The following is a 24,750-nucleotide window of genomic DNA, read 5'->3' as shown; positions in this document are numbered from 1 at the left end:
CCTCGCCCTGCTTTGAGCGCCATCACCCTGTAAAGGCATCTCCCGCTTATGTTTTCATTCTTCAGCCCGAAAGCCAGCGACCCTTACCCCTCCTCAAAGAGCGCGGCCTCGCCTCGGAAGGCTCTCCGATTCCTAAAACAACAAGATTAACACGCAGAAAGGGAAATTGCCTCTCCAACTGAAGGAAGGGAAAGGAAAAAATAACGCAACACTCACTATGATGTTTTGCTTCCCATCTGCCCTGGGACACAGCTCTCCACCTGCGCTCGTCACAAGTCGAGTGGGTCGCCAACTTCCGAACCCAATCCGGCAGATCGGGAACGTCACCTGGCGCCCATGAAATCACTGCAAAATAATAAAAGATGGCACGGTCACGATATTAGCCTTCGCCACAAGCAAAACTGAGAAGAAACGGAATGTGCCACTTACGTGTATAATTCCATTCTTCAGGGAATGGCATAAGTTCCACAGGGATAATGTCAGCCGTTCAGACTCGAACGAATCGACTCATCCACTCTCGATCTCCATCCTCCTCATCATCGATGACGAAGGGCGTGGTCGACCGGCATCGCAAAGTTAACAGGCCCCGATGATGAAAGGGATGGTACATCCTGATGAGATGACTGAGCGTAAAGTCAAGCCCCGCCTTCTCCGTGAAAAATCTCATCATCAACACTATCTGCCAAAATGACAGATGGATCTGCGCCAAAGTAACCTGATACTTCAAACAGAAATCTAGCACAACCCTATCAAGGGGGCCCAGTGTGAAGGGATACATGTACACATTCAAAAATTCAGCGGCACGGTCCGTGATACCCTCATCCGGGGAAAGCATCTGCAACACTACTTTCTCCCCCCAGCTACAGTCTTTTCTCACTAACCCAAGGTGTTCTTCTCTTACCGAAGAAGCAATCTTCGAGGTACGCTCTCGTTGGTCCTGGATATCGGAGGCGGAATTCTCTCCCCTCTGCCGAAAAGACCCCGACGTAGTGGTCATAGAGGTGGCAAAATTGGAGAGCTAGAGCAGAAATTTGTGCAAGTACGTTAGCACTGAAGTAACGAAAGTTTCAACACAGAGAAGGAAAAGTAACCGCTTAAAATAATGGGATCTCCAAAGAGGCTCGAACGACCCTATATATGGGAAAAGCGGCAAAGACCCGCCTGCCTAAAAGGCCAACGGTATCATCAATCCCGAGGTGATACCCGACCTCGAGGATCTCCGATGAGAAAGTTAGGCTCTAGGAAGACAACGACATCTTTGCCAGTCCCGAGGTGGTACCCGACCTCGAGGATCTCCGACAAAAGAAGTCAGGCTCCAGGTAGCCGACAACATTATCGCCAATCTCGAGGTGGTACCCGACCTCGAGGATCTTCGTCAAAAAGAAGTTAGGCTCCAGGAAGCCAACAACATTATCGCCAATCCCGAGGTGGTACCCGACCTCGAAGATCTCCACCAAGAAGAAGTTAGACTCCAATAAACTGATGGCATCATTACAAGTCCCGAGGTGGTACCCGACCTCGAGGATCTCCGCCAAAAGGAAGTTAAGCTCCAAAGAAACAAGCATTTGAACTCCACCCATATGGGCTGGATCACGGGATACCATCTAAATTCGGGTAAAAACCTCGTTTGTGATCTACCTACAATGCCTTAGGGCTATTTTGCACTAAGTTCAAAGTAGGTTTTCGGGTGGCTCAGGTTCGAACGAACCCTGCTCGGGTACTGCCCTCGAGAGCTTAAAGGTAGACCCAATTCTAGGTCTCCCGAGCGAATTTCCCTCGAAGAGTATTGTAAGGCCTAAAGACTGTTCTCGAAAGTCTGAAGGTTCGAAGTGTTATCCTTATTCAGCCCGAAGTAAGGGTTCCGACGACCTGAGTCTATCGGTCCAATCCGGGTTTGGTCCGAGGAAAGGCAAACGGTTCCGCGGGGAGCCGTACTAAACAACCAAAGGTCAGAGAAATACACTCCCACTTGGGCTTGACATCGATAACGACCGCTAGGACCATGCATTCAAGGTTTCCGTAAGCACAAATAAAAGGGAAAAACAGCAAGCACCCAAGACAGAATTGAAGAAACATCTTTGTATTCATGAACATTCCATTACGACAGCCCGCCAGGGGTCCTTACATATGATTACAAAAGCCCACGAGGGGTCCTTACACATAAACAACGAAGTGAAAAGGCATACGTATAGCAGAAGCCTAGAGCCTAGCCTATTCTCCAGGGAGCATCCTCGGCGGCAATATACTCAAGTACCGCTTCCTCAACAGTCTCATCCCGGTCCCCCAAAGTAGCACTTCAAAGGAGAAGATGAAGAGGAGGAAAGTGGGAGGAGCAGAAAGGGATGAAAAAATGCCATAGCCCGGTGAAAGGCTCGGTGGGCGTCGGCCTTGCTTGCATGGCTACTTTGAGTCCACTTCTTGGGACATAATGCCGTGCAAGCTACCGGCCAGAGGTACCACTTCGTCCCAAGAAAAGCAAAAAAGGTGAAGTGCCACACCAGACCGGGGAAGGAGGGTGAGCAGCGGTGTATAGTCCGAGCGCCCTCGTGAGCAGCAGTGTATAGTCCAAACATCTTCCCAAAATGGAAGAGATCGGCCTCCCTGTCTCACCACCTCAAGCGAGCAACGTTAACAACAACAACAACAAATCGGTGCAATCTCGCTCGACAAGAGAAAGCCCTAGGAGAGGGCTGCGGCATGACTGATGAAAACGTTGCCATACGACCCTAAGACTGTAGGCTCGAACATGAAAAATAACAATGGACTGGATAAGGAGAAGAGAAGGTCGAAAGACTAATATGAGGACACTTGTATAAAGAAATGGTTCCATGAGGTCCCTTTTTATAGGGGATGGCAGCGCAACCGGCGGCCCCATTGATGTTCTTGAAAGACGTATCGGCAGGAACAATCAATGCATTTTTGAAAAATGGACTGACGACGATATTATTGTTCTAAAGAATAAAGGTCGGCAGTGCAGTGAATAACTCTAGAAAAGAGGACTGACGGGGCGTTCCGGTTATCACAAAGGCTTACACCTTCAGTATGACGTCTTCACGGGAAGTCCGAAGAGTGGGATGTCAAAATCGTTTCTTATCACTCCTCTCTAAGAAACGCGGGGACTATCTGTATACGGTGAAATCAGAGAGTCCAATTTCTCATCACTAAGGCACTCGGAAGATCACCTCGAAGGCTCGAGACCGCGGAACCACCTTGAAGGCTCGAGGCCGCGACCGAGTACCTCTCCTCGAGGGTCGACAACGCTCGACCCCAGGGCAACAATGATCACGGTAATGGGGGTTACGGGGAGTTCCCAAGACACGCAGCTAGGGCTGACACAACCTAGCGGGCTACTCTGAACCCAAATCAGGGCGTCAGTCAGCTGTCCCATCCCCATATCTGTATAATTAATGTATTTTGTACTATGCGAGGATTTCCCTCCTATATAAAGGGACTCCTTGTCATTTTGTAATGTCTGTTGTTTCAGTTACTTCACACGAATATACAAAGAACTTTCTCTCTGCTTTCTAACATACTTTGTTGTTATTATTGCTTTCATTTATTATCTTCATACTTGTTCATAATTTATTGCTTATCATCGGCCATAAAAGAGCCTTTATTAATTTCGACGTAACTGTTAGTCATATCCCGATCGCCCCCGATAGCTCATTATCGAGCCACTGAATCGACCCCGAGGCCCTCATATCGACAAGCTTGAGGCCTCGATTGTCAGCCTCTCGGTTTGATTATCACCTCATTTTTAACTCTCACTCCGTCTCTAAACTTCGTACACATAGCATCATCTGCTTAACAACTAGCAAAAAAAATAGATCACATATTTTTAGAGTCCCATCAACAAATTTAATTGTTATTACCATTTTTACGGTAAACAAAAGTAAAGTAGCACATTAATTCCTTTAGATTTATATGCATTTTGAAAAGAATAATTAAATTCTTGAGGAAAATAGAGTTGGGGTTGGGGGTTGGGGGTTGGGGGGGGGGGGGGAAGGAGGAGTATAGGAATATAGGGATTTTGGGAAAGGTGGGTTGAGGAGAATAACATAAAAAATTATTTTCCTAAACATATTATGTACTCTCTAACCAAACACTATAAAATATTTTTCGGAATTTTTTTTTCACTCATCAACCAAACAAGGGAAAATAAATGATAAAATCACTTCTTTTCCAGGAAAATATTTTTATTTACACCAAACATACCTTAGTAGCCACAAAATATGTAAAATTTGTATATTATAATATAAAAAATATATTTCATATTTTTTCGACTATTATATTAAGAGCGACTATACATTATATTATTTTTCCTCATTTTCCTCAGAAGTTGGGCTCATATTCTAAGTTTGAAGAATAAGATGGGCCTCCAGGTCCTAAACACTTCAATTTTCCAACCCATTACCCACGTCCATGGCGCGATACGTAAAAGTTCGTTGACACGCGTTGGCTCCAATCGAAGTTCACCCGTACCGGTTATTTCCTCCATTTTCATAAGAAAGCTTCCTGATTAAACAATTCATTAGGGCTCGTCTCGAAAAACGATTCGATTCTCAGAGAACTCATTAATTAATCGGCTCTCAATTTTGGTATCAATGAGTTTCTGAGAGCTTAGCATTTCAAATTATCTACTGCAAGATCTCCCTCGCATTTCACATTTTACCTACAATGGACGAGTCTTACTCCAATTTTCCTACCAGCCATTTGATCGGCTCTGTACCGGTTCGCACTCTTCACTCATGACTCTTTTGCGCTTAATTTCTCTTACTTTATGTATCGATTGCTCTAATGGAGACATTGTTTTTTTTTTTTTTTAAATATATTGGGATTTTAGGTCTTGCTTGTTATAGATTTGATTCGTTTTTGCTCTATTGGCTATTACGGAGAAGTGCAAAACCAAGGAGAAAAAAGCAAAACTAGGACTTTTCTAGCTCTTTTTTTTTCTTAGTAACTAGCAAGTCAATTTGTTAAATTTAGTTGTAACAAAGTGTCGTCTGGTCGTATCGGCATATATGGATGAATGCATGCTTTAGCCGTTAAGTTTATTTTTATTTGGTATATTTGCAATCCTTAGCTTTATGATTTAAAAAGCAGCTTCAACATTTACAACTGATTGGACGAAAATGAATTCCAACTCATGAATTTTCTTGTTATAGAGATACGATAGTTGGGATTTAATTTACATCTAAATACTGGAGGCATCTGACTCCCTTTTCTAGTGGTGTTTCAAATCCTTAAATTCCTTGATTAGGATTTGAGTTCCTACTGGTTCAACTATGTAGAAACATTAGTTTTATTTATGCAATCCCTGGATTAAAATATCAACCATGAGATACAGACTTAGTTCAAATCAGCTTAAAAAGGTAAAATGTAATCATTATCCACGTTTAGTTAGTATTGCAGCTGCTTAGATGTTGGAGTTTTAGCTGAATAGATTGCTTGCACTGTGCAGGCTGTTGTTACTGAAGAAAAAAGCACCACTAACCCTCAAGGTACTTCACCATTTGTTGCATGGAGAGATTTGGGCTTATAAATCCATATGTCATGCTTTCAAGTGTCATATGAAAGGAACCAAAATAGGGGCTGTCATAATGTGATTTAAGTTGATTTAAATTTGTCAAATCCATATTTTCATAGGTAATACCCAAGCAACTGCAAAGGATTTAAGCTTATGAATATGAAAGAATACGGTCAAATCCGTCCTCTTAAGAGGGCCCTTAATTTTTTCTACTGTTCTACCAGAGAGCCGACTTTTGCTAATCTAATATATATGCAGCTCCTGCAGCAAATTTGCAAATATTTCCTCCAAATAATGGTGCCAGTACAGGGAACGGATATCAAACTCTCGGAGGAACTAGTGGTATGCCTGTTATTTATAGATTTACCCCCTTTCCATGCATAGTGGCACGGTTGATATTTAGTATTGAGAAATTAGTTGTTAATAAAAAAAAGATTTGAGAAACTAATATGATTTGCATCTCATGATAGTAGGTTTGGATGAGTATATTAGTTGGTCAGTGAAATATATATAAAACTTTTATGATAAGAGTGCATTTTCTTTCTTTAGTTTGAAGTTCAATTCCTTTTAGTTCATGTTATTGTTGAAGTATTGAAATGTTTATATTAGTATTTCTTTCTGAAGAATGTGATGCATTTTATGATCCTTTGCTAAAGAAAGTGCACATTAAGTAGGATTGAGGGACTATGGTGAAGGTGATCAAAGAAGATGGTATCATTGAAATAATAATCTCTAATCTACTAACAAATGAAAAAGGGTCTCTGATCATGGTGCTCTTCTATCTACAATACCAAGCTTATATTTATGTGTGGTAGTCATGCTTTAGGATAGAACTATACTATGGGCAACTATTTAAGGAAGGGCAGTGTAGCGTCTAAAGCACCTCTATATGGTAGTAGAATAATCTCCAATTGATTTTTCTCCTTCATTCTGCATTTATCTTCCTCCTCTTCTATTTATTTGATCGTCTCTCTTCGGTTTTTTTCTCCCAATTGGCGTTCCCTGGCCTTCACTTGGTAAATCTACCTTTTATCCTGATAACTACTGCAGATAAGCTTGGAGAACTTTTTTGATCGATATACATGGAACGTAATTTTGTTAAGATTCACATCCTTCTATTCCCAACCAATTCATGTCATTCTAGAAGTAATACACAATGCAGCTGCATTATCTTGAATTGTAACCACCTACCTCATGCAGAGGCGAATGGGCAGCAATCAGCAAACACCTGGAAAGGAGTATTTAGTGTCTCATCTTATACACAGTATTTCAATGTAGATGAAGATATTGTCATGAACAGATTGATGAGTTCTTTGAATCCTCTTAGTGGAGATTTCTTCAGCAAGATTGATGCCAACCCTGATCTGTAAGTCCTGCATTATCAATTATGAATGTAGGATGAACTACAAGTTTTGTCAGTTGGAAGTACATAGACAATGTAGCTAGGTTTGAGAAATGCTGAACATCTATTGGTTTCATCAGATCCTTTTCTTTGATTTGATATTGACAAACCAATACAATCTAAAAAGTGCTTATTCTGTATCATCGTTTTTGTGTTATCTTTTTATGCTTTCTATTTGTGCCATGGTTAGTCATGGTGCATGCAGCTAGTTATTGCTGTTAAGAAACTGAAAGTGATATCCATAAAAAGAAGGTGTTTGTTTGGTAGTTTAGTTCAAGATGGCTAGATTTTCCTTTTTTTTTTATCTGATAAGTAAGTAAATTTTCTTTCACTAAATCTGCGTAACCTATAATATGAAAAATAAAGATTCACACTTTTCAGGTTGTGCAATGAGCTAATAGAACCTAATTCTTTCCTATCTCATAAACATCTTCCAGCTTGTACGAGGAGGCTAACAATCATGTACACTTATACTCAAGTCTAGGATAGAAACCAGTTTTCCTTAAAAGCACCTTTGGTTTCTTTTTCTCTAAATGATCCCCCAAATGGAAGGGTGAATAGTCTCTTAGAGTTTTATTTTGTTCCTCCTCTCCTCTAATTTTCGAACAAAGGGTTCGTCCTTTGACAGTCATGGTCGTGATCCATTTGACTTCATAAATGCGTAGAAACATATTCCACAATTGTGGAGTTACTGGGAAGTGCAAAAGAAGGTGATTTGTATTTTAACTGCCCTTTCATACAGGTGACATCTACGTCACATACTTGTACCCGTTTTCTGCAGGTTATTCTGAGTTAAGATAGCAATAGCATCACATATTGCTGACCAGCTAAAGCAAACTATCTTAGGTGGTGTGCAGGTCCTCCATATCATCTTCTGTGGCCGTATAGTTAGCTGGCAAGTAGGAAAATTCAAACATTTTTAGGCTGAGCTCATGAGAACTTATCACTGTTATGAATTTCCTAATTTAATGCATCAGTATCCCCTCACGCTCCTTGAAACATTCCAGCAATTGTAACAGCTGCACTAATCTTCCCACTTCCCAATAGTTTCATCTTTCCCCAATGTCGCTTCCCGTCCTTGATTTCTGTATCAATTTCAGCCAACTCTTTTTGTGCAACCGTAAACAGGTTAGGAAACATCGCTTTCAAAGGGGTATGTCCCAACCAAGCATCACAGCAAAAAAGAATTTTCTTACCATCACCTACCTTGAGATGCAGCATACTTGTGAAATCCTCCCACTAGCTTCTGGTATATTTTCACAATCCACAACCATGAGATGTGAAAGCTGTACCAGTACAGAAAAAATTTTATCTTCCGAATTTGACCTCTACAACTTTTGAACAATGAATTACCCTTTTGGATATATATCCATAACCACTTGAATTATGGACTTTTGTTTTGCTCCTGTGCGTTCTTGATTCCAAGTCCGCCTTCTCTCTTGCTTATTGTAATAAACTCCTTTTCACAAGTTACAAAGGAGTTCAGTCCCTGGTCCCATACCACAAAAAATCTCCTCTCAATTTGTCTAGCTTCAACTCCACCTTTTTTGGCTTTGAAATGAAGTCGTTATGTTAGTGGTGCATCGAGTACTCTGTTAGTAGACACCCCTTACACCCAGAAGAAAGCTATTGATTTTTTTTCCAGCTGGAAAGCTTGTACTCAATAATTTCCACCAGCCCTTGCCATATTCCTTCTAATTTGTATTTAGCATCTCGTGGGAGTCCCAACTAAGTGGTTAGCTAGCTTCCCGTAGTTTACCTTAATGTTCAGCCAATACTTGAATATTTTGAACATCGTAACCGGGAGATATGACATTTTTTCATACGCCATTTGTAAACTCGTGAGAGCTTTAAACACATACAGTATTACCCTCAAATATGTTATATGATCTTTCTTTTAAAAAAAATTCAATCTAACATCAACATAAATTTTTGGGTATTGCATGCCTTCCCAAATGTTGAAACCCCTAATCCAGCTCATTTCCATGTCCTTTCGTAGCAATAAACTAAGACCCTCCAACCCTTTTGATAAAAGGTCCTGAAAATCATCTCTTGTGATGGTCTAGTGGTAAGAGGGCAGCGTGTGATGTGTGGGTTAGACGCACATCACAGGTTCAAACCTGTCACGGACGACATCCTGATATTTAAGTGGAGAAGGGTAGAGGGGCGGGTCCATTGTCCAAGGAGTTACAAACCGTACGCTAACCCTCAGGAATTTCTCGGTTATCCCAAAAAAGAAAAACATCTTTCTCCGGAGCCTTATCTCCTGCATACTCGTTGATTACCACATACTTTCTCCTCCTCAAAAGGCTATGTAACTGAATGAAGTCTTCTTCTACAATTTTTTGGAGTTTACCAGGTTAAAATCTAGGCCTCCAATTCGCTTATTCTGTATGTAGAGACACGAAGGACTGAATCACTTCATTGGTACCCTCTGTATCTTCCACTAGATTATCATTGCCACCATAGCTTCAATTAAATCTGTGTAGATTAGTCATTTTGTGGAAGAATTTTGTGATTCATCTCCTTGCTTCAGCCAAAGCACTCAACTTTTTCCTTCTATGAAATTTCCTCACATTTGGCAGTTTCCTCGAATTCCATCTCTAACTCTGCACTTTGCACCATTTCATTATCTGTCAACTCCCCATTTTCCAATATATGTCCAGATTCGGCATTATCTACAAATATATGATTTCTTCTTTTCCAATCTACCAGAAGTGTTAATATTCCATTCTCTCGCACTAATATTCAATATTTTCAATTTATTGGGTCAAATTATAATATGGTCTATGTCTTTCAAAAGACCCACACCGCTTTTGCAACAACTCCATAAATCCATTAACTTGTAACCATATGTTCTCGAATTTGAATTATGAACTTTTTCTTTCCACTCCTTATAATGACGATTGTGGCCTGAATATGTCTTAGGCCTCATTTGTTTTTATTAAGATTAAGGCGTTTGTATCTGAATATACATCTGAATATTAATATGTGTATTAAGATTAAAATGTCTAAATCTGAGAAATTTAAGATGTTGCATTAAGATGTGAATACCGAATAATTATGACTGTTTTCTCTACATCTGAATATGTAAAACTTGTATTTGTTGAAAAATTAATAAGTATAAATTCAAATCAAATAGTACTAATTCATTTAATATTATATTAATAAAATATTCTTTTAAAATTATATGGTGGTTGATGGTGATGATAGCTAATAGTGGTGGTTGTGGGTGTCGACTGGGTGTTGGTGGTGTTGATTTGATATTGGTGATTAAGAGTAGTAGACGGTGGATGACTATAGTAGTTAACGATGGTGGTTGATGGTGGTAGCGACTGATAACAGTGATGAGTGATATAATAGTGGTGATTGGTGATTGTTGTGGCAATGGTGTTTGGTGGTGATGGTTGTAAATGACGGCTAGTGATAGTAACAACTGACATTCGTGCTTAGCCGCGGTAGTGGTTGTGGCTGAGGATTGTGGTAATAGATGGTGGGTAATGGGTGGTAGTAATGTATAATCGTGGGGGCAACGATAGCAATGGTGATGGTTATTAGCGGTGAAAGTGTAGGAGTAATAGTGAAATATTATTTTTACATAAATTCTTGAATGTATAACATCTTAATGATATTAAGACTCTTTAATCATTAATATCTATTCAGACCCATTGAGTGGTTGTAAAATTGAAAAAACAAACATACTTAACGGTTAAAGATCTAAATGATTGACGTTCAGATCTAAAAGACAAACGCACTTGATGACAAATATCTGAATGATTAAGATCCAAACCTCCATTAAGTGCAAACAAATGAGGCCTTAGGCTAGGTCAGTTGCCTGATATAGATTAAATTTCTAGTCCCACTCAGATGAGAAGAGGAATCTATCTTTCCTCGATGCTTCTTTGGAGCTGCCCCTCTAACCAATGTGAAACTACTGATACACTATGGTCCATGGACATTCAACTAAATCCGTTTCCTCAATAAATTTAGAATTTTTTTCCTTAGACTTGGAAGAACGCCTCTGGAAATGGTATTCTATGCGTCAAAAAGGTTGTTCATTATTGGTTCTGTTTTTCACTGGTGTAACTTGTTTCATTGAAGTCCCCATTAACCACCCGCGGTCTAGAGTAGACCAAACTCTTCTAACAACAGCAACTTCAAACCACAGTTCACTCTCTCCTTTCTTGTGCTTGGTCCATAAAGTCCAGTGAAAATCCAATAGAGTTGTTTGAATTATTCTTTAACGAATCAGAGACCGAGCGATTACCAGTTATTACATCATTGAAAGACTGGTACCTCTTGTCTCATATCATAATCATGTCGTTCCTTGTACCATTAGCCTTAAACATACTAAAATGCCATCCATTAGGCCAAGAACTATGGAATAAATCCATACTATCTTCTTCAATCCGGTGTTATCAAAGACTCATTTAAGGTGCACTTAAGCCCTGAAGCTCAGAAAAGCTCAAGGAGGGCGCTTCGCCTCGCTTAAGTTGTGTTTCAGCCTAAGGCAAGGCATTAAGACATGCACCTCATTGCCCATGAGTTTTGTCGTAAATCAAGCGACAATAAACAACAAACATAATCAAAAAATAAGTGTATTAGCTATAAAGGAAAACATTATGAATGAACTTGTTACTTTGTTTTTTACACACACACACACACATATATATATATATATATATATATATATATATATATATATATATGTATATATATATATATATTCCCCTTCATTGCGCCTTTTCTTATTAAAGCTCCCACTTTAAGTGCGCTTTGTGCTTAAAGCCCCAACAGACCTAGAGCGCTTCTTAGAGCTTTTCGCTTGTGACAACTCTGCTTCAATTTTTACCTCTTGCAAACAATAAGAATCAACTTTAAGTTTGACAATTGAAGATCATGCCTTTAATAGACTGAGATTTATGCTTTTCTCTCTCTTGAGAAATGAACCTCTTCTTGTTCTTCTGATCTTCTCCCCTCCGTTCAACTTTCAGGTGTATTTGGCTTCTTCTCACCTTTTCTGATCGATCTTATTCAGATTTAATCATTTCCTCTTTCATATGTCTTTATTCCTTTATCCTTTCAGTTTTCACTGCATCTTACATATTTCTTGTTTCTTTATACAGTCATTTACTTTGGGTTTCTTAGCTATCAGGACGATCACCGGGTATCTTAATCCTAGTATATGGTGACGAGAAAGGTGATCATATTTGAGACTAGGAATTCCTTGCTGTTTCATCCAGTACGGCAGAGATGGAAAGGAAAACTTTCTTCATGGCCGGAGAAAAGATTTTTGAAGTAAGATAAATGATCTGAGTATCTTAAGCCTAGGATATGGTGACGAGAAAGGTGATCATATTTGAAGCTAGGAATTCCTTGCTGTTTCACCAGTTCAGCAGAGATGGTAAGGAAAGGTTTCTTCATGGCCAGAGAAATGATTTTCGAATTAAGAGAAATGAGAGATAGTATATCAGACTAGTCCAAGGTCATTAAAAGAAATAAGAGATACACCAACAGGATTCATGTGGATAGGAAGAACTTGATGGAGATCTCTAAGGTGCTATAGTTAGCATCAACAGGTACATGGATGATTTGTAAACGATAGAAAAGCTGGGGACAGGGACATGCATACTTCATATATCAGAATTGTAACATTTATGAAAGGTAAGTGAGAATTGTGTCGATAAGTAGTAATAGGAAATCATTGGTCAGCATTCCAGTGATTAATGTGGATAAAGGATGGGCTGATTTAGCCAACATGATACAAATACAATCAACTGTTTGGTAGGGTTGCTTTGCCACAAGTCGAACAAAACATCCTTGCTTGGCAGAGGTACAAAAATGGACAGATTCCAATTGGGAGGCACCGGCGTGAGTTAATATCAAGGAGATAAACAAGGATTTATTTTTGTTTGAGTTTCCATTAAGAAAGGAAGCTGAAAGAATTAAGTTTGGAGAAAGGTTGTTGAGTTTGGGACTTTTTTTTTTTGGGGGGGGGGGGGGGCTTTGGAAGGAGGGTTGGAATGCATCTGGTTTGGCGGTCTCCCGTGAACACATGTCAAGGTATGAATATTTGTAGATTAGACTTGTAGGCCTCGCTCTAGATCTTTGGTCGGATAACATTTTCAAAGTAGTAGGTGAAAAATGTGGTGGTCCCAGGATGGGTAATGATGCAAAAAGTAGAGCACACTTGAAATGAGCTAGGATTTGCATTGACTATAGAGGAGTTATTCCTTCAAGAATGAATTTCTCTATTGAGCGTTTGATCTTCACGGTGCTGGTTTTGGTGGAAGCTGTGATGTGGGTAGAAAGAATAAGCAAAAAGCATGTATTCGGTAGCTAGAATTTGTCATATGGAGTTGCTGCAAGCATTGGATTTGTTTAGAAACAAAGTGTGCAAAAGTCCTGAGGTGGAAAGTTCTAAAAATGACACCGCACTCACACGCGTTTTCAAGAAAGGGGAAGAATTTGAATTTTCAATTGATGAGGCTATGAGGCAGAATAAACAAAGTCGGGAGAGGTCTTTTAAACCCAAAAGAACGTAGGCCAAAATAATAAGGGACTATAGACAAACAAAATAAATACGCACCAAAGCACCATTGACCGATGTCTATTTCAGACAGGATATTACACTTCAAAAAGCGAAACTTTAGAAGTTCGACTTTTGGTTGAAGTCGGAGCTTCGAGACAAATACACTAAAAGGCCTCAAAAGTTCCCCTCTAATCCCGACATGCAGAATGCAAATGAAAGTGTTAGGAGGGTGAAGGTGAAGATGTTGCTTTAGTAAATTTAAGAAAGCTAAATCTGTAAGAAACCTCATGTTGCTGATGGTCCTACCAATGACAAATACAGAGGTAGGCATGTCGGTCGAGGCTCCAATTCCGATGGTCTACGAAGATTTATCGTCGTAGTCTAGTGTGGACCAACCTTTAGACATATTAATGCTGCCTTGGATTGAAGGGGAAAGTCAGGGGAGGGCCAACAAGCAATCTCCAGCGAAGTGGGTTAAAAGGAACATGTTGAAATTATGTAAGTAGCTGAGTGTCATATTAATGAGTTTGAGGATGAAGCTCAGATCTCATTTTCAGAATTGAGAAAAGCATGATTACAAGAAAGAATCAAATTCGAGAAGCAAGCACTAAGTCAATACAACATGGGTCAGAAAGCTGAAAATTTGGAACTTATAGAGTTCGGCATAAATTATGGGGAAAGTAATAAAAATGACAAGAGCATAGGGAGGAAGAACCTAGATGAAAGAAAATGAAATTGAAGATTTTGATCTGAAATGTTAGAGGGCTAAACCACAAGGATAATTTAAACTTGGTGAAGATACTTGTCAAAAAATAGTCTACAGATATCTATTGTTTTCAAGAAACAAAGGTAAATAAATCCTCATCCACTTTAATTAGACAATTTGGGAGTAGGTGGGCAGATTGGTGGAGGTTGAAAGCGAAGGGATTCTAGTGATGCGAGACCAACGATTATGGGTCTCTAAGGAAAATTTTTGGAAGTCACTTGTTACAATTTTCTTTGAGGATATGAACTCTGAATTCAGAAGGGCTATCACGGAGTATATTGTCCATGTAATAGTAATAGGAGGAAAGGATTATGGTGGGAATTGACAACTATAAGGGGTTTAGGAAATTGGCCTAGGGTTATAGTTTGGATATTAATGTTGTGCGCTTTTTGAAAGAAAGAAAGATAGTCACTACGGCCATGAAAGCATTTTCAAAAATAATTGAAGATCTTGAAGGGATGGATTTGCCACTTCAGAGAAGTTAATGTACATGGTTTAGAGGAGTTAATGATTCTGTTCCGTCAAGGATAGGTAGAGTTCTAATTTCCAGCGAATTGGTTGATGCTTTAAAAAAGATAAAACATAGAGTACTTCCAAGAGCTTCTTTGGATCGCTTCCCAATTCTACTGGAATGTGGTGACTGGAGTAAGTCAAAATCTCACTTCAAATTCAAAATCATGTGGCTACATGCTACTGGTTTTGCAGAATTGGTCGACGAATGATGGAAATAATATGATATTAGGGAGACCTGATTTGCTTCTTGCTAAAAAGTGGAAAATGCTGCGGGAAGATATCAAGAAATGGAACATTAATGTTTGTGGCAGATTGGAAGGCAGGAGGAAGAATCTGCTAACTGAGCCGGAAGCACTAGACCATCAGAGTCAGTCATCAATGTCGGATGCAGAAATGATGAGCGGAAGAAATGAAATACTTAAGCAGTTTGAGGAGGTTGCAAGGGTAGAGGAGAAGTCGTGGAGGCAAAAGTTAAGGTGTTTACTGATCAAGCAGGGTTGACGAGAAACACAAAATATTTACATATATTGGCAAACGCTCAAAGAAAATAATAATATTTGAGAAGCAGGAAATAACAAAGGAGATGGGCTCAAAGAACCAACAGCGATAAAAAAACACGTTTTGAATTTCTATGAGATGCTCTTCCGATATAAAGACAAGTGGATTAGTGGAAACCTGCCTGGGAAGATGGCAATATAAAGATGTTCTCTATAAGAGATAGAATGGCTTCAGAGGCCATTCACTGGAGAGGAGGTTACTGCAGCATTAACGAATTCTATTAGAGACAAAACTCTCAAAACTGAGTTTCAGTGGCGGAGAGAAAGAGTGGTGAGAGAGTCCTGCCTTTCTTGTCTATTGTTCAAAGCTTGCTAGTTTTTTTTTTTTGGTTATGGTAAAAAGAAACTGAGCTTGGTAACGAGCTTGTGTATTCAAAAATGATATCCCTCGGATCCAAAAAGAATGACTACATTTAGAGTACCAGGGATAAACCATCTAATTTTATATCCCAATTTACATATTGAACTTTTTGACTTTTAAAAATAAGTTTAATTAGTCAAAAACTACTTAGAAGTACTATAAATCACGATATTCACAATTAAAAATATCTGAAAAGTGTCTTATAAAATGCTAGTAATATTTACAACTATTCGACTCTCCAAAATTGTAATGTTGTTGTCACGCCCCAACCTCGGGGAGCGCGACCGGCGCGCGACCGAGTGAACCCGGTCGAACAAGCCTATCCAGTCTTTCCTACCCGACTCATTCATGAACCAAAAAGGGAGCGTGTTACCATTTGTTAAACAGGGAAGGGATTAGTTATATAAATGTGAAACGTTACTAGTCCATTTTTACTTAAACGCCATAGGCCATAATTAAGTTTCCAAAGGTGCATACAATTGACAACCTAGTGGAAGAGTTTCAAAAATACAATGTGATCCAATAACTGTCCCGACGCCCATACATGACCCACATAAATGTCTATAGAACCTCTAAGGATACAAAAATCAACATGACAATGCCGGAAACAAGGCCCTGGCTATACCTCAAAATATGGTAATTTACACAAAAGGACTACACAACCCCTGGGAGTAACGGGGGCTCACCAAGACTGCTGTAAGGAGAGAGAAAGAGAGCACCACTATCTGCGATCGGCACTATCTGCGATGGAACCGCCTGCATCCATTCAAAGATGTAGCGCCCCCGGCAAAAGGGACGTTAGTACTGTCGAATAGTACTAGTATGTAAGGCAAACACAAATCTTATTAGAATGAACAGTGAAACAAATAGAAGGCAGTTACAAAAATTAACAAGAACTTCATAGAATTACAAGGAACCACCAAATAAGGATCACATTGTTCCGGTTCATTCTTTCCATCTCTTTTAGGTTGATGATCATTAGTGCCAAGTGCCACAACCCATAATGCCACCGTGGTTTTTACACGGGGTCCGGTCTCGGCCCGACCGACTAAGCCATCCCAAGTGAGACATACCCAAATTCATAATGATAACGAAAGTCCAGCATAAATGCCACCATGTGTACAACATGGCGTCCGATCTCGGTCCGATCGGCTAAGCCATCTCACTTTGGACATAACCTCTTTTAATTATCCATTTCATTTACATTTCTTTCTATCATTCCTTACATGACACAAGCAGCCCCATTTATTAAGTAGTTCTTGGCACTTGGACACGTTTTATAATTCAAGTCTTTCTCTTTATTATCTGCCCAAATATCGTCAATAACCATGTCAACAAGTGCTATCATATAAGGCATGCGCACATAAGGAAAGAAAAGAAAACAAAAGGAAAGCTTGGAAAACATGATCACATTTTCAAATAGCATGATTTCAGGGCAACACTTAGAACAAATATGGAACATAAATCTTTCACCCCAATACATAAAGGCAAACCATTTAGTATGATCAATTCAGAACTCACGTCAATTATTCGGAGACCAAGAGTTCAATTCTAAGAAGAAGAGGGTTAGCCATACATACCTCATTTGAGTCTTTCCCTAATTCCCTACGACAAGTTCCGGAACCTTTAGCACCTTCAATCTATTTAACGATATAGCACAATTGAACGTCATTATTAGGAAATTGATCATAGCCCTAGCTCACTTGAGCATTATATCAAACATTATGTGTTTGTTGGGGTCCATGGCCCCCTTTTTAGTGGAAGATTTCCCCAACCCATTCCCTAGTTTTTCCTATCTTTGTCTTAGCATCCCCCACATACCTTAGGATCACATGCATGCAAGGTAACCACTATAATTCCCATGAATTACCTCACTAAAGGTCCATTTTAGCTACAATAGGGAATTGAGAGCTTGGGTGATAGAAGCTTACCTCTTGGAAGGGAGACCTAGGTGCCTTGTTTGTTAATCTTCAAGATGTTTAGGCTAGGATTTGATAAACAATGAATGGAGACCCCTTCCCCTCTCTTTGATCCTCCTCTCTTACTCTAATTATCTGGGAAAGTATGCTGAAAATGGCCTAAGGGGGGTGTTTTAACGGAATGGGGGTCGGGTTTTAAATTAAGAATATGGGTGCCACGATACGTGCGACCGCATAATGGTTATGCGGTCCGCAGAATGAGCCTCAGGAAGTTAAGTTTTCTGTCCGAGTATGCGACCGATATGCGGTCCGCATATCTGTTCTGCGGTCGCATAATGCACCGCAGAAATTCCCTTCGCAAAAGTTCAAGGCAGATATGCGGCCCGCTATGTGGTTATGCGATCGCATACTTGGGCCGTATATCTGGCCTCAAAATTGGCCAACTTTCTGTTTCACTCTGCGGTCCGCAGAGCTATTATGCGGCCGCATAATGGGCCACAGAAACGCGTTCCTTTGGGAAACTTTTTCCTCTAAGTTGTAGGGTATTGTTCGATCCAAAAATTCCGAACTTCTACTATAATAACGCAAGAATCCAACTCGGCACCACGAAATCCCGAGTTTTTGGTTAAGAATTTTACAGGTCCTTACCGCTGTAGAAAATGAAACAGGTGGAGTTCTACTTTTCTACATGAAATGTGGTTCTGATCTTGAAGGGAATTTTATATTCGTTCTACTACTGTATTAATATATTATTATTATTATTATTAATCCCCTGCACTAGTATATTTGTTAAGTGCCGTTTATTTCAAGAAAGTGAGTTCATGAGAAGTTAGATATAGTTCGATTACTCTTATTTGGGAATAAATAACAATAACCTTCTTGGTTTTCTATTTATGATGAAAGCTTCTGTTTACTGGGATTCCAATTGCTGGAAGTTTTACTTCTTTTTCTTTTTTTTTTGTTATGTTTTCATATATGCATTACATATATATACAAGGTGTGGTGCTGTGAATTGGAGTATCGAATTTTGTATTTTTCTGTCTTAAATGTTTCTATTGAATCATTTCTGTGCTCTATTTTTCATGTCTAATCCAGATGTCTACTATCCGATTATTAGTTTTTTTTTTTTTTTCATTTATAAATTTCTTTGTACCTCCCTCTTCTGATTTAGAAATTTGTAGCTCCGAGTATTAGAGTATGTTAGTTGCGGTAATGTGCTGGAGAACCACAATGTAATTATGTGAAGGATCAAGCTGAAATGGTACGAGTCAATATAGAACGACTCAAGTTGTCAGCCAACCAGTCTGATAATATCTTGCGCATAAGCAGTTGTAACATTGTATAATCTGTTTCTAATCCGTCTGATATGATAACAATGGTGGATTTGGTGCTCTTTATAACTTCTCCAGTCTTTCATCTGCTTCTGTGATATTAATCTTCTCCCTCGTTTTTGTGTATCCCCTTCAGTTATGGGCTTGTCTGGGTGTCTGCTACTTTGATATTTGTCATTTCTTCCCTGGGAAATTGTGCTACTTACCTGATGCATAAAAGAAGTGATAGCAGCAGTTCTTGGTCATTTGATGTCAACTATGTGAACGTCGCGGCAGGCTCAGTTTACGGTTATGCACTGCTTGTGCCAATGGGGTTCTATTTCTTGCTTCAGTACTTGGGTTCTAGTGCTAGCCTCATACGCTTCTGGTGCTTGTGGGGATATTCCCTCTTTGTTTTGACTTTGAGCTCCGTAAGTACTTCTAACAATGCTCTGTCTTTTGTCTAGATTATTGACATATGCCATCAGTACCTGAATGTCTGATGTAATAGTAATGGATTTCTCTTAGTACCTCTATGGTTGAGAAGCTTAAGGGTTTCTTTAAGTCCAGCTATGTGTTTAAAGCAACATCTACGAGAGCTAAAGCATGTTCATAGTAGCATAAGTTACTCCATCAAACAATAATGTAGAAGTTATGGATCTGTCACATGTGAGGCACCTGAGTGTGCAGCCCATAAACTTGACAATGCATGGACAGAATTGACACCGTATGTTTTGCATATTGCAGTTTGATGTAATCTTTTGATCATCCATTGGAGATCACTTCTACTCTTCGGAAACTTGATTGGTTTCGTTCGTCTTTCTGGTAACTTTGTTGACAAGATACTTTTGTTCTCTGTGTCTCAGTTTCTGTTGGTAATCCCAATCGAGTTTCTTCGGTGGACAATCACACTACTGGCTGGTGCTGCTTCAGCTAGCTTCGTTGCTGCAAATCTCAAAATGTATATACAGTCAAATGATCTTACGATTGTATTGGTTGCTGCTTTTGTCCTGCAAATGGGCCTGACAATCTTCATCAAGATGTGGTTTTTCTCTTAAGACTTGTTTTGTAGGTAAATTGTAGCTCAAGTTGCTATTCTCAAGGCGGCAAGTAATTTTGAGTTTTATTTTTCTTGGACACAATTTCCCCCCTTTTCTGGTTCGGGATACAATTACAGTGGTTTGTATAGCTGTGAAGCAAAAGAGTACTGGAAAGTCTAACAGAGAACTTGCAGAGAAGTGTCTAGATACTCTCAACTAAGTCCATTGTTGTTCGTGTTGCTTGTTGATTGGTGCTTGAAGAACATATGCTTCTGGTCTGTAAATTTATTAGACTTGTGAGCACAAGATGTAAAAACTATTTCTGTTTCATCATGATCTTTCTGGAGTTCTATATTTGCAGATCCTTGTACATATAAATCACTTATGTTAGATATCCTTTCCATCCTACATTTACATAATGGTAGTGGTTAAGCAGAAAGCAAAGGATATTTGAGAGGCGGATGAATCTAGATTTCTACTTAGACTTCGGCCTTTGATTTTGCTAAGATGTATATATGTCATATGACTAACAGGAAGCTCCTTCTTGTAGGGCGTGGACGTTAACCATTGTAATTTTTTTCAGCAAGGTCTTTGTCATTGAACTCGCCGCTTTGTTTTGTTTGCTCATTTTCTTATCCTTTTGATCACCTGTTAAAACACACACACACACACACTACACCCCTCGAGATTGATTTCTTTATAAAGTGAGAGTTCCTCAATTTCGGGGAGAAGTACTTTAATTCATTTCATTAGAGAAACCTGACTTCTGAATATTTTAGAACAAGTAGTTTGTGTTTTAGCTTTTTGTAAGATACTCATCAACCAGAAGGGGACACCTTTTATAAGAAACTTCCCCCTCACGTTAGTCTGCGCACAAAACAAATATAACACATTTAATAGCCAAGATTATAAGTTTCTAGATGTCATAAGTAGTCGTTTGCATCAGTTTTCTTCTCGTTTCTTCTATTTTCTCCGTACCAAACACGTTGTGTACGTCTAAGAAACTTATGAAAAATATTTCTGTGTTTAAAACATTTTTGGCAATCATTTTGGATTTTTTTTTCTTTAGGTATTTTCATAGTATTGGCATAAAATGAGTTTAAATGGATTAACGTGATCAAGTTTAGATAGTCGGTCCTAACTTACTTGGGATTGAGGTGCAGTTATATTTTGGAAATTTTTAGTGTTTGCGTAGGTATAAGGTAGGTGATGTATAATATCTTACAAGGTAGATGGGAATGGTGTTCCGGTGATATTCTTTTTGTTTAAAGATTAACATTAATGCTCAATTGTATCAAGTGATATGTAGAGATTTAAGATATTTGTGAACGAATGTGACTTATGTTCATAACGTAGAAGCTTATTCTCCTCTTTTTCTGAGAAATATTTTTAGGAACTTCAGAATATCCAAAAGAGATGAATCTGGGTGTAGTGTCACTTTGGGTTTTGTTTGAAATGAACACTACCTTTGCTCTTTTCATGGTTGGTCTTAGTTTTTGGTTTTTGTTTTTGTTTGGCTTTTGGCATGGATTTGGAAATAAGGTGATCAATGTATAAAGTACTCTCTTTTGTCCCCTTGTTTTGGAGTGTTTATAAAAAAAAGTTATTCTTCAATTGAGATTTTGCCATCTTTCTTTCAGTAGAGTAGTATTTTAATTGAACTTCTTAGTACACAATTAAAATAGAGACATTGGCATAACTGTACCTCTGAATAAATCCGCACCCATTCATCCTCCAGAGGAGTAGATGCAGATGTTTCGAATCGAAGATTTTTGCAAGATAGCCCCGGACATCATAGCATGTCAGAAATAAAGGGACTTTAATGTAATCACTCCTTTGGTTGAGGCCTATGGCACCTTTATCCTTTCAATTTTTTGATTCACGTGTCTTTTTATTATCACCGTTGAAATATTTTTAAAATGACTTTATCAGTTTGATTAGTTGCTCTATCGACCCAAAGTGAATATTAGGGGAAGGGCAAAGCCTTTACCATGCAGTAGGCAGACGTTCATTGTTGGAACAAGTTCAAACTTGACTGAAGTAAATAAATTAGTTTTGCAACCGGTGGCCAAGAAAAAAATCGGCCAGTGACATCTGTTGCAAAATTAAGCTTTCCCATTAGAATTTTTCATTTATTCTGCTCATAACGAATATAAATTCTATACTTTTAAATTTTAATTTATAGTAGCATTTGAAAAATTTACACCCTATAACTAACTTATATACTATATTCATCATAAATAAATACACTTTAAAATAATTATAATTCCTAGATACACTTTGGGTTTTTAGCAAATACCCTCTTTAAGGGGATTTCTAACCCTATCTTGAATACGACCCTCGTCTATCTTCCCAGAGATTTCACTCCTCTCCAACTTTGTTGACTTTGAGTCCGTCATGACCTGGGCGTTGTCGCCGACTATTCCCCCATTTTTACTTCCTCTAAACAATCGATTCATATCCTCGATCCGTATGAATCTGTGTGAAGTAAATAGGACATCAGATAGACCACAATGGAGAACACGAACTTTCCGCTATCAATGGTCTCCTTGACGGTGCTTCCGGTAATGGCAGGGACAAACTTTCATTACTTAAGCAAACGTGATGGAGATCTTGAAGAAGCTTAGAAGAATAGATCTGTTGTTCGATTTGAGTTCCCCACCTCGATTGGTCAAAAGGAATAATTTTTTGATACAAAATTCAGAATGATTCTCACGAATTTTACTTGTGTTGATAGACTGCAGAAAAAAAAGGCCGGATACAGTGTATACAGTCATTCTCAAATCTAGCCAGAGTTTAGAATGTTAAATACAATGTATGCAGGTATTCTCAGATCTGGGCGATCAAATCTGGTTGAAGTTTCGAATGGTAAATATAGTGTAACGACCCGACCGGTCGTTTTGAGTACTAGCGCTCCGTTCAGCAGTCGGAGGCCATGAACAACTTCATTTCGGGTATTATGACTTGTACGCGTGGTCGGAATTTGATTTCGGGAAGTTCGGAGTAGATTTGGGAAGAGAATTCTCATTTCGGAAGCTTAAAGTTGAAAGAATGAACTAGGATTGGAATTTTGAGTAAACGACCTCGGAATCGAGATCTGAAGGTTCCAGCAGGTTCGTATGATGATTTCGGACTTGGGCATACGCCCGGTGCGGGTTTTGGATAACCCGGGAGCGTTTTGGCGCCTATTGTGGAAGTTGGCATTTTAGAAGATATTTCACAAGTTTGGCTTGAAGTGCATTTCAGTGTTATCGATGTCCGTTTGGGATTCCGAGACTGGGAATAGCTCCGTATGGTGATTCTGGAGTTGGGGGCACAATCGGAAGTGAATTCGGAGGTTCGTAGACCATTTTGAAGCCATTTGGCTAAAGGTAGAAATTTGAAAGTTTTTGAAGAGTTTGACCGGAGGTTGACTTTTTGATATCGGGGTCGGAATCCAATTCCGAAAGTTGGAGTAGGTCCGTAATGTCAAATATGACTTGCGTGCAAAATTTGAGGTCAATCGGACGTGATTTGATAGGTTTAATCATCGGAAATAGAAGTTGGAAAGTTCAAAGTTCATAAAGCTTGAATTAGGGTGTAATTCATGAATTTAGCGTTGTTTGATATGATTTGAAGCCTCGAGCAAGTCCGTAATGAGTTTTGGGATTGGTTGGTATGATTGGTTGGGGTCCCGGGAGGCCTCGGGTGATTTCCGGGTGGTTAACGGATCAAAAATAGGATTTTTGGAAGAAATATGCAGCTGGTATCTGGTATAACCGTTTCTGTGGAAATGGGATCGCAGAAGCGGCCCCGCAGAAGCGGGAAAGAAGCCGCAGAAGCGGACTAGGGCGAGGGCAGCTAGGACCGCAGAAGGGGCACTTTGACCGCTGATGCGGAATCGCAGAAGCGGTTGGCTAACCGCAGAAGTGGAAAGCCTGAAGCGATGGGAACCGCAGAAGCGGGACCGCGGAAGCGGAGAGATTTCCGCTGAAGCGAAAATAGCTGGGCAGTGAGGTTGTTTTAAGTCGGATTTTGAGTTCATTTCTCCCATTTTTCATGGCTTGGGGGCGATTTTTGGAGAGCTTCAAAGAGGAATTTCGTCATCAATGTTAAGGTAAGTTATTCCCACCTATTATAAGCTAAATACATTGATTATGTATGAGATTAAGCATGGAAATTAGTGTAAATATTGGGGTTTTGGTTGGAAACCTAGAAAATTATAATCTTGGATTATAGCCACGATTTTGAGTATGGAATTAGGAGAAAATTACATATTAGAGTTCCCAAGGTCATGGGTAACCTTTATCTTCGAAAAATTTCAGATCGGGCATGTGGGCCCGAGGGCATTTTGGTCAACTTTTCGTTCGGGGTTAGGAATTGTTATAAATTGAGTTGTAAAGTATAGTTGAGCATATATTAATGGATTGTGTGATCATTGGCTAGTTTGGTGCGTTGTGCGTTGGTTCAAGCCTTCGGAAGAATGTAGAATGCCGGTTATGAGTCTTCGGAGCGAGGTGAGTCTCCTTTCTAATTCTGTGAGGGGGAAATTACCCCATAGGTGAGTTAAATTGATTATGTGCTCCTAGTTGTGGGGGCTACGTGCGCACGAGGTGACGAGAGTCCGTGCGTAGCTACTATTATGCCATTGTCCGGGTAGTTAGGACCCAAAAGCATGTTGCACGTGGATTAATTGTGAACCCATTGGTAGCTCGAATTGTTTAACTCACATCGAATTAGTAAGTAAATTTCTAAAAGGATTATACTTCATTTCTTAAATTGTTAAAGGAGAATTGGTTTTTATTTGAATTAATATTCCCCGATAAGTTCTATTTGACTGATTG

General features: G+C 39.3%; 1 protein-coding gene across 2 annotated transcripts; it reads left to right on the top strand.

Annotated features, from left to right (window-relative positions):
* The first annotated feature begins 4,428 nt into the window (after positions 1 to 4,428).
* LOC109212428 (protein YIPF1 homolog) lies at positions 4,429 to 20,524 on the top strand. Of its 2 annotated transcripts, none has more exons than XM_019376080.1 (6): positions 4,429 to 4,731; positions 5,462 to 5,501; positions 5,795 to 5,869; positions 6,728 to 6,893; positions 19,045 to 19,318; positions 19,754 to 20,524. In XM_019376080.1, the coding sequence occupies exons 1-6, from the start codon at positions 4,678 to 4,680 to the stop codon at positions 19,943 to 19,945; spliced, it is 801 nt and encodes a 266-aa protein (XP_019231625.1). In that variant the 5' UTR covers positions 4,429 to 4,677; the 3' UTR covers positions 19,946 to 20,524. The 2 variants fall into 2 exon arrangements, with proteins under 2 accessions (XP_019231625.1, XP_019231624.1); XM_019376079.1 differs by having other exon boundaries at positions 4,431 to 4,731; positions 5,786 to 5,869.
* Positions 20,525 to 24,750: the final 4,226 nt, after the last annotated feature.

This window comes from Nicotiana attenuata, unplaced genomic scaffold (assembly GCF_001879085.1).
Source record: "Nicotiana attenuata strain UT unplaced genomic scaffold, NIATTr2, whole genome shotgun sequence".
NCBI classification, from domain to species: Eukaryota; Viridiplantae; Streptophyta; class Magnoliopsida; order Solanales; family Solanaceae; genus Nicotiana; species Nicotiana attenuata.
Note: the sequence above shows the minus strand (reverse complement) of the source record. Positions and strands in the feature narration are given on the sequence as shown.